Source organism: Podarcis gaigeae (assembly GCF_964106915.1).
Source record: "Podarcis gaigeae genome assembly, chromosome: 10".
NCBI classification, from domain to species: domain Eukaryota; kingdom Metazoa; phylum Chordata; class Lepidosauria; order Squamata; family Lacertidae; genus Podarcis; species Podarcis gaigeae.
This window is the reverse complement of record NC_139686.1, coordinates 5,921,835-5,932,464: the sequence shown is the minus strand read 5'-3', so window position 1 is coordinate 5,932,464 and position 10,630 is coordinate 5,921,835. Positions and strand designations below refer to the sequence as shown.

The 10,630-nt window shown below is 49.3% G+C and overlaps 1 protein-coding gene across 4 annotated transcripts in view; it reads right to left on the bottom strand.

Annotated features, from left to right (window-relative positions):
- TASOR2 (transcription activation suppressor family member 2) overlaps window positions 1-10,630 on the bottom strand; it is a 59,822-nt gene that overhangs the window by 15,662 nt on the left and 33,530 nt on the right. For all 4 annotated transcript variants that reach the window (XM_083699723.1, XM_083699724.1, XM_083699725.1 and 1 more), the window contains 4 exons: window positions 8,806-9,603; window positions 6,551-6,727; window positions 3,507-4,365; window positions 870-1,317 (listed from right to left, as the gene is read on the bottom strand). In XM_083699723.1, the coding sequence (XP_083555849.1) occupies window positions 870-1,317; window positions 3,507-4,365; window positions 6,551-6,727; window positions 8,806-9,603 (2,282 nt within the window). The remainder of the gene's footprint in view (window positions 1-869; window positions 1,318-3,506; window positions 4,366-6,550; window positions 6,728-8,805; window positions 9,604-10,630) is intronic.

Sequence of the window (10,630 nt, the reverse complement as noted above, 5' to 3'; positions counted from 1 at the left end):
TCAATCATGGGTGAGGAACTTCTACCCTGTTTCCCCCAAAATAAGAGTGTCTTAATTTTTGCTCCCAAAGATGCTTATTTTCAGGGGATGTCTTATTTTTCCATGAAGAAGAATACGGTACACATTTATTGTCTAATTGCGAGTCAGCCAGACTCCATCAGGGCAGAGCGAGCAGCAGGCGACAGTTTGTCCTGGCGGCGGCGTGGGCTCTCTGATTTAAAGAGACTTCGGCACTGCCTGAACAGCTCTGCCTGTGCTGTGGCCAATCAGTAAGCTGTGTGGTGTTGCCCGCCGCTACGGTCCAGAGGACTCAGACACCTTACGGTAGCTTCGGGGGTCTTATATTCTGGGGGAAGCCTTATTATCGGGGAGGTCTTATTTTGGGGGGATGCCTTATATTACAGTGAGAGGCAAAACTGGAAGTAGGTCTTATTTTCGGGGGATGTCTTTCTTTCAGGGAAGGCTCTCGACTCAATTTCCACTCATGAATGAGATTTGAGGTTATCAGGGCTGTAACTCAGTAGCAGAACACTCACTAGGCAAGCAGAACCCAGGTTGAATCCCTGTCATCTGCAGACAGGGCAGAGAGAATCATTGCCAGTCAGTGTAGTTAACTCGGCGTAATACTGAGTCAAATGGACCAGTGGTCCGAGTCGCTATAAGGCTGTTCTCAAAAACTGCAAGAGGTTCCAGGCTTTGAAGTTAAATTACCCATATGGTTTTATAGATGTAGCTATGCCCAGCTGTAGCTCTGAGCCCCTCACTGCTAAATGGTGCCAAGTGTACCAGCCAGGCTCCTGGCACTCCACATCTGCCTTCTGCCCAACACTGACATCTGGCCTGAGCCGACCTTCCGAAGTCTTTCTTACTTTGTCAGGAGGATTAACATTCTCTTTCGGTTTGCTGGCAGCAACATGGGACTCTTCCTCCTCCTCCTCCAAAGGCAGATCACTGGGGTCATCAGGGATAACGATGGGAGCCTCATCGATGCAATTCGTAGAGGACAGTTCATTACAGGAGAGGGGCTTCTCCGAGGAAGAAACCGCCCTCTCGTCTGCTTCTCTGGGCGTCCGGTTATCATCGGATAGAGAGTCTGCAGGGCATTTCTCCAAACTGTACGACCCCTCGCAATCGTCGTCGATGACTTCAAAGGCATCCACGATGCTTCTCAGTGAGACGAATTTGGGAGGGTTGCGGTGTTCGACCACATTCCTTATTGTAGGGGATCTGAACGGCTTGTTATAAAACAGCGCCACCCACATATGCAGGATGCGCATCATTTCATCCGAATCATCCAACAAGCGGGTGTCCCAGGGCCTACAGAAAAAGAAAATGCAGACTTATTCTTGAGAAGTTTTATTTTAAGGCTCTCTACCTGACTGGGTGAAATCACATCATTTTTGTCTTTACATGGCTTGGGTCCTGCATATCCTGCATAAACAATTGAAAAAGGATGTTGACAGGTTGCAATGTGTGCAGAGGAGGGCAACTAAGATGATCAAGGGTCTAGAAGCCAAGCCTTATGAGGAACAGTTGAAGGAGCTGGGTATGTTTAGCCTGGAAAAGAGGGATGGAGAGGAGATATGAGAGCCATCTTGAAATATCTAAAGGGCTGTTTGTAGAATTTGTACTGTTAAAACGGAAAGGGGTCAAACCATCGCCAAGAGGTGCTGAAATTTTGGGAGGTTGGATAGTTACAATGGAATGGTCTCGGTGGTGGGGTGCACATTTTAATTCTTATTTATTTATGATTATTACTTTGTCCAAAAAAGATGATCAAACTACTGGACACTTTTCACCTGGGGATGCATAAAGCTACTGTAGGATGGTACAGAAATGGTGTGTGTGTTGTTTTTTTAAAAAAATTATTATTATTATTATTATTATTATTATTATTATTATTATTATTATTATTATTATACTATAGGACAGTAAAAGCTGTTTGACTGTGGATCAGATGACCTTAGGAGGTGGTAGACTCTCCTTCCTTAAGCAGAGGTCAGATGGTCATCTGTCATGGATGCTTTAGTTGAGTTTCCCTATATGGAAGGGGGTTGGACTAGATGACCCTTGGGATCCCACTCCACAGTTCTATGATTCTATGATCCCAGAGACTGTCATCTTCTCCTACTGGAGAGGCTACCTGGAACAAGGTGTTCTCTGGGGCAATGTCTCCTGACAGGCACTCTCCATCTATTCCTGATGCTCTCAATGTCCTGCTAGGGAAGATCCTGAAAGCACCTTGGCTGGGACGCACAGACCCTATTGATGCAGTGTACGGGTGGCAACCCATTTTGGCTCCACAGTTCAGCTCCTTCTCAGGATCAAGCTTGTGGGCAAAATTTGACAGGTGGGCAAGGCTATCCTCCCATCAACCACCTGACTTCAGGAGCAAGGTGCTTTTAAGTTCCTAAGTGGGGAGACTTCAAATCACCTTGCAAGGCACTGCCAGAACAATTTCTCCCTCCACTTTCCCAGGGCTTTTGACCCAAATCCCTTCCTGAATCAGAACAGGAACCCCTGCTTATCAGCTGATTAGCAGGGGTTATATGCTGTGTTGGCTGTTCATGTCTGTTCCAAGCAGGGAATGTGTACACAGCCAAACTGAGGATTTAACCCCATCTTCCTGCCCATCAGATGATGTCGTAAGTGTACCTCTGGTGTACTGTGCCCTTCTCAACACACTCAGCAGAGAGGCAACCAAACGACCAGATTCCTGTCCATTTAAGGCTCTGAGCTTCTCAAGAAGAGGTTGTACACACACAGATGTAACTCACAACTTATGCTCATTTAACCTGTGCGCATTCAGCTTTACATACTTGGCAAATATATATGTTTTGACTATATGTGATTTTGGCCTTACATGCTATCCCTGGAACGTAACCGCCACTATAGCTATATAATGGCTCAGCTCAAGGCATTGAAAGACCAGCCTCCAAATGCCCTTGTTCTCTGGGCCACGGTTCATGATCCTGGAGAGATCACCCAGCTCCTATCTGCATTCTCACCATTATTGCCAGGCCTCTAATTCTACCTAGTTATGAAGGGACGCAGGTGGCGCTGTGGTCTAAACCACTGAGCCTCTTGGGCTTGCCGATCAGAAGGTAGGCAATTCAAATCCCCGTGATGACGTGAGCTCCTGTTGTTTGGTCTCAGCTCCTGCCAACCTAAAAGTTTGAAAGCATGCCCCTCCCCCAAAGTGCAAGTAGATAAATAGGTACCACTCCGGAGGGAAGGTAAATGGCGTTTCCGTGTGCTACTCTGGTTGCACCAGAAGCGGCTTAGTCATGTTGGCCACATGACCAGGAAAAACTGTCTGCAGACAAACGCCGGCTCCCTCGGCCTCAAAAGCGAGATGAGCGCCGCAACCCCAGAGTCATCTGCAACTGGACTTAACTGTCATGGGTCCTTTACTTTACCTTTTTAGTTTTGATTTTATTTATCTTACTTGTGGCTTGAATGCATTTCATACAATGAGTATCTTTCCAAAGCTGGGAATTACTTACCCGTGTACAGCTCGAACTACTGTTCTCTCCAAGATATTATTAGTGTATTTGCTATCTAAGTTGGGCGGGTAGTTAGCCTCCCACTGGAAAGTCACTTTGACAGTTTTGTCGCAAAAGGTCACTTTATGGGACTTGGAGAAATCTTCCTTCAACCTCGCGGCCATGACGGCAGAGCGCGTGAATGGTATGCAGCCCCTCAGCTGCTTGTGAGAGTGGCAGATCCTCTGCTGGTGCCGGAAAGGCATGACTTTTCCAACTAAAGGCCCCAGCCTGGCATTCTTCACACCGTTCTTGGTGCCCGGGGCCCCCTTCTTGCAAGATTCAGACACCGGGGAGGCGTATGAGTGCTCAGAAGAAATCAAGGAGTGAATGCTCGAATCCGAAAGATAACCCGTCTCCCTTGGAGGTGTCGCCAAACTGGGTTTCGCAGCCCGCCTTTTGCTGGAACCCGTGGGGTTGTTTTCATGAGAGCTGGAAGGAGACTCTCTGCCCTCACCACTTTGCTCAGGAGACAAATCAGACTCTGGGCCCGTCTTGCCAGAGAAGGAAGCAGTTTTCAGCTTCTTTGTCACTCTGTGATATTCGTGATCAGAAGACTTGTCCGAATGTTTCCCTTTGTGCAAGCGGCGGCGCTCCCGGGAGGGGCTGGGGGGCAAGGAGGCGCCACTGCTGTTGCTGAGCAGCGGGGAGTTGGAGCTCAGCGCCAGGTCGGCCAACAGGTTCAAGGCGTGGGAGTCGCAGTTGAGCACTTTGGGAGATGGGCAAGCATCCTGGGCAGGGCTTCTCTTGCCCGAAGGATCGTTCTCATCGCTAGCCGGAGGGATTTCGTCCTCCCGCTGATGGGAACTTTTCCTCTTCACTGCGTAAGAAAAGGAGCAAGTTTCAGAGCGGGCTGCTAAGACAGTTCCACCCTTACGAAAAAGCACCATTAAAGGCTAGTGGTTTTTTGAGACACAATATGGTGCAGCACTTGTGGTTTCATGCTAACATTCCCAGTCCCTGTTCAGTCACGAAGGTTGCAAAGTGACTACTCTGGGACAGTCGCTATGTCTCAACCTAACCTTACTCACAGGGTTGTTATAAGGACAAAGTGGCCGGGGAGGGAGAAGAGAGCCTTGTATGCTGCTCTTAGGAGGAAAGGTAGGATTTTAAAAGGCTCTCTCTCTAGCTGTCGTTATAGTTAGTTACAGATAAATTCAATTAGTTACAGATAAAGTTATACAATTATGGGGAAAAGAAAGTACACCCTCTTTAAGTTATGTGGTCTTACATATGAGGACATCATAACAATGATCTGTTTCTTAGCAGGTCTTTAAATCAGGTAAATATAACCTCAGAACTCCTAAGCAACAGATTATTGTTATTATGCCATATGTAAAACCTCAGAAATCAAAGAGGGTGTACTTTCTTTTCCCCATGACTGTAGCTACCATATTGGCCCGAATATAAGCCACACCCAAATATAAGCTGCACCTTTAAAATTGGAGGGGGGGGGGAGAAAAAAAAAGAGAAAAAAAAATACCCTAATATAAGCCACTCCCTTCCTCACTGCTCCTCGCTGCATACTTGGGGGGGGGGGGCGCTGCGTTACTGGCAGCCTTTCCCCTTCCTCGCTCTCTCTCCCTTCCCAGCTTTGGCGGGAGAGGACAGGGGAGTGTGCAGCACGGGGCGGACGCTGCTTCGCCGCACTCCTAGCGTAAGGTCACGGATATAAGCCACACTTTAACTTTTCATGGTTGGAATTTGGGGGGGGGGGGGAAGTGCGGCTTATATTCAGGCCAGTATGGTAGTCATAGAGAAATCCCGTCCAACTCAGGTAGCCATAGTTTCCTGAGCACCTTCACTTTCCTGCTAATGAACCCGCAGGAAGCACTATGAAGAACGTGCTTCAAGAAATCCACCACCGTTTCTAGGAACTAAAAGGGCCAACTTTCTGGCCTGCAGGCAGGCACTCAGTTCCACAGGTTCAGAGAGAGACACCCATGGGGGTTCTGTCTCTGTCTCTATGGGACCTGGCGCTCTGGGATGTGGTCCATAATAATAATTTATTATTTATACCCGGCCCTTCTGGCTGAGTTTCCCCAGCCACTCTGGGCGGCTCGCCAATCAAGTGTTAAAAACAGTACAGCGTTAAATATTAAAAACTTCCCTGAACAGGGCTGCCTTCAGATGTCTTTTAAAGATAGGATAGCTGCTTATTTCCTTCACATCTGAAGGGAGGGCGTTCCACAGGGCGGGCGCCACCACCGAGAAGGCCCTCTCCCTGGTTCGCTGTAACCTCACTTCTCGCAGGGAGGGAACCGCCAGAAGGCCCTTGGCGCTGGACCTCAGTGTCCGGGCTGGACGATGGGAGTGGAGACGCTCCTTCAGGTATACAGGACCGAGGCCGTTTAGGGCTTTAAAGGTCAGCACCAACACTTTGAATTGTGCTTGGAAACGTACTGGGAGCCAATGCAGATCTCTGAGAGAGAAATCATCCTGGAACTCTAAACCCACAAATTCTCAGAGAGTCCATGGGACTCGTGCCCACCAGCTTGGGGTTTAGTGGCTCTCCGGTGACCAGTATCAGGCTCAGAGTCATCAGCCCTGTGTGGCTCCCTAGCCATTGACTTTACAACATCTGACTTGGCATCTTGGTCACTGACTGACCCGGGTCCCTTTGTTCACTGTTTTGAAGTAGGGTCCACAACTGTCAACCCTGGAAGGACTAAAAGCGTCAGCCATCTTGGGCTATACTCAACTAAAAGGCAAAGGCTCTTCAGCTTCTTCTTTCACCCGTGTGGCAGGACCACTCCTGTGCCTCGGTCCACACAAGGGCAGGAGCATAAGATGCCACCAGGATGGGGGGGGGGACTTTGGAAAGCAAAGGCATTAGAAAGCCCTTTGCCCGTGCCATGGGGAGGGTGACGCAAAGGGAAAGAAACATCCTTGGGACGGAAGGGAAAACACCAGCCTCCAGCTGCTCATCCTTTCAAGGGGAAGCCAAGCCAAAGCATCATCTTAATCCTAATTCCGATTTTGCATTTCAAGCACCGTCCTCTTACTTTGGTTCCTCGTGCTCATCTTCTCACTCGAAACTTTTTCTGCGGTGGAGTCTTTTTTTTGTTTCGAGACCCGGGACTTCTTCTCTTCCACTCCAATGCTCTCAGAAGAGGGGGCGGCCTTCACAGCAGACTCGCACGGCGTTTGCTGAATGAATTCCGCAGACAAAACCTCAGCGCCTACGAGAAAAGAAAGCGTCAAGAAGGAATAAGGCGTAAGGAAGTGATAAAATCCTTGCAGAGAGCCCTTATGATCCACACGAATGCTGGCCCAATTCAAACATTACTTGCCCCATGCTCAGATCGATGAAGAGCCCTAACTGCTTTGCATGTGGGCGATGCCCAGTTCAGACCCCAACATGCCCGGGAAGGTGCCAGGCAGATCTGCCATGGGAGGGAGGTGAATCAATGAGGCTCAGCCACTCATTTAACCTCCAGTGTCAGGGGCACCGATAGAAGGGCCTCCCAGGCCCCATGTGGCTCGGTCACATAGCTTGCACCCACCAGGAGCCAGGGCAGGGGGTTAAACATCACTGGCTTTATCCTATGGAAGTCCCTCCCAGCTGAGATCAGAAAGGCCCCCTCCCTCTTGAAATTCCAGCTCCTACTGAAGACTTTTTTAAATACAGTGGTATCTCAGGATGTGAACAGGATTCGTTCCAGAGCCCCGTTCACATCCTGAAGCGAACGCAACCCATGTCCGTGTGTCGCCACTTCTGCGCGTGGCGGAACCTGGAAGTAACCCGTTCCGTTACTGCGGAGCGCAACCCGAAAATACTTAACTTGAAGCACATTTATCCCAAGGTATGAATGTACTCCAGCAGGCATTTTAAGTATTTTTTGGGGTGGGGTGGGGGATTAATTTTAACTGATTTACCTTTGCTTTATCTTTTGACCATTACTGTACACCACTTAAAAGACTACCGTGTTAAGTGTTAATTAAATCTTTGAAATAAATGCATGCATGCATTCATGATGCAAACAGAGGATCTCAGTTGCTGAGCAGCTTCATGGAAAAATGGGCCATCCTTCCAGTGCCCTGGGTCTCAAGAGTGTTTAGAGCAGTGGCCCCTAGTCTGGAGGCCTTAAAGAGCCCTCCAAGCAATTCTTTCTGCACCCCAGCAAAAAAACACTCAACTAATTGTTGCAGCAGCAGGAAACAATACATACACAGGACTCAGTGCTGATCTGCACCAGTAAGCTGAATGGGGAGGAGGGAACCATGTGCCTGTGTATATCAAGGGGGGGGGGGGGTGGAGTGGCCACACCCACTGCGGCTATGCAACCTCTGGAGAGTTGCCCAAGAGCTGATGCAACCCATGGCACAAGGCTCTCCAAACTTCTAATTTCCAGCAACTGGTATTTGCTGTATTATACAGTTACTGGCTCACACTTGTGTGCATGAAAGGATTAACCTGAGCCCCAAGGTCAAGTTACCATAGGTGGGACTCAGCAGGCTCCCACCAAGTGATGGAGCTTCATGCTCTGGAACGGGGGGGGGGGGGCAGAGAGCAGGCGGGGTGCAGGTGGCGCGTGTCCGAAGGGGCGTGGAGCGCGTCTTCGGGGCATGGTGTGCTGCCCAAAGGGGCGTGGCACCCAGCGCAGGTCAGGGGACAGCCGCGATGGCACCACGCCGGGATTGCGCAGCCGGGGGTGGTGCGCTCCCCCCGCACACCTCTTACTCCGCCAGTGCTCCCACCAGCCTTTGCTTCTCCCTCAACCTCTCTCTCTCTCTCTCTTTCCCTCTTTGGAAGAAGCTAGCTGCCACATGGTAAAACAGATTTTTACAGCCTGCAGGTAACGGAAAGACTGCATACGAAATAAATAAATAATAAAAAGGTAAAATTCATACAACTGCTTATCTTTGATTTCCAATTTGAAAAGCCAAGAGTCTGGGGTTTATTCTAGCTTCAGCATTTTGTTTAAAGGTGGATGAGAGCAAATCTAACCGAGTTTGATGTGCTTAATTGAGGCAATCAACCACTGCACTAACTCTGCTATGGGAGGCTAAGAATCTCTTTCAAACCTCTCTCTCCAAAAGTATTCGGAGCCATGTGGAGACAGAACATTCCAGGAATCAAGGCAGCATGTTTTTGCAGCATGGATAACGTGACTCTTGGTGCTGAATGGCTCTAGCAGAGTAGCTCTGTGGGGAGGCACATTGCTTTGAATTGCACCGCCACCCCAAGCACCATACTGGCATTTAAAAGTGCTCACCTGCAAGAAAATCTGTATTAGGGTTAAGACAGTGCACTCACCTCTCTTCCTTCTTAGCGGGTTCTGAAGAATTTTTAATTTAAGGGTGGGTTCGTTAGAGCCGCCAGACGATTCTGAATTTTTGGAAGCTGGCAAGGAGAGATTCGAATTTTCCTTTCTGGCTTTTTTCTGCTTTCCTTTGTCCTCCTTGCTGGAAACCTCCTTCGGAGGAGACAATTTCTTCCTTGCATTTGCCACAAGGAGCCTATTGGATTTCCTCTTGTGCTGCTCCAAAGTCCGCTCTCCCATCTCACTGGGTTCCACATCAGCCTCTTTGCTATGTGGGGCCGGCTGCCCCGCACGCCGAGTCCTGGCCGTTTCAACCGTGCCAATGGGCTCGTCGCATGCCAAAGAGTCCAAATTCAAACCTGAAGAAGTGTCGGCCTCCTGCAAGTTGCTGCCGGTGCTGCTGCCTCTGGGAGACCGAGTTCTGCCATGTAGGAAAGCGGTAGCCGTTGACATTTCCAGCGCATAGTTTTGGGGATGAGACAGGTAAAACTGCAGGCGGAAGAGAGAGCTTTGGGGACACTTTTCGGAAAGAGATTCAAGCTCAGGCTTCTTCGAGAACACATCGAAAGAGGAGAGGGGCGGGCTATCGAGGCTGCTGGTGGACGGCCGCAAATTCTTCTTATCAAGCTTTGCAAACTCCTGGAGGTGCAGCTTCACCAAAGTGTTGAGTGGGTCTCCGCTGTCGACAGGATGCTTGGCCGCTTCCAACAAGGCATGGCGGAGCCCTGGCAGAACCAGAGCGACTTGCGAATATCTCTTGTTTGCCCCGTGTTCGCATTTCAAATCTTTTGCTGCCAAGAAGAAACACACTATTAATGCAACGTGCACCCACCAGAAGAAAAACAAGCATGCGCGTGACCTTTGCAACCTTCTGAGAGCCACATGCCTGGGGGGCAGAGGGGCAGGTACAAAAGCAATGAGAATAAATGTGAATTTTATCTTTGTATTCCCCCCCCCCCCAGACACTCGCACACACCCCTCTCTAGCCTATGCAAGCAAGAAGCATTATATCAGAGTTGGAGGCATTCCAGCCATGCCAATACTTAGAAAATGTGCAGAGGAGGCCTGCTGTATGATGTCTCTCAAGAGGGTGTATGGCTAGGGATGAAAGACTCATGAGGGCCAATCAAAAAGGTATGGAGGGCCACATTTGGCCTCCAGGTCTGGGGTTCCCTATCCCTGGCCATATGGCCAAGCAGACATCCAATGGCTTTGCTGATCATCCAGTTAATAGTGCAATTGAAAACATTGCAAAGGCGGAGAAAGAAGATTCTACTGCCCAATTTGGATGGTCCTCCAAACCATGCTTTGGGAGACAAGCTGCGAGCTGCCACCTCCCATCGCACCCATGGTTTCCTTCTGCCTCCTATTAGGCGCTAACCATCGTTTGCTAGGGCCTCCAAACTGGCAAATTACGGCTTGCATTCCCTTCCTCCCTAGGCCAGAATCAGAAACCCGTTCCAAACTCTCTTTTTTCAATTCTGGCTTGGAAGGAAGCGGAAATCAGAGTTTGCATCTTTGGACGTCCCTGGAGATGCAAGGCTGTGTGTGACATGGGGCAGAGCTTATCAAATACAGTGGAACCTTGGTTGTTGAATGCTTTGGAAGTCAAACAATTCGTAACCCAAACGCCGACAACCCGGAAGTGAATGCTTCCATTTTCAAATGCGCCTCAGAAGTCGAACGGCTTCCGAGGCACTTTTCTGCATTTTTAAAATGCACCTTGGTTGTCGAACGTTTCGGAAATCAAACGGGAATGGATTACGTTCGACAACCGAGGTTCCATTGTGCTGCCTGAATTCAGCCTGTCGAGGCCAA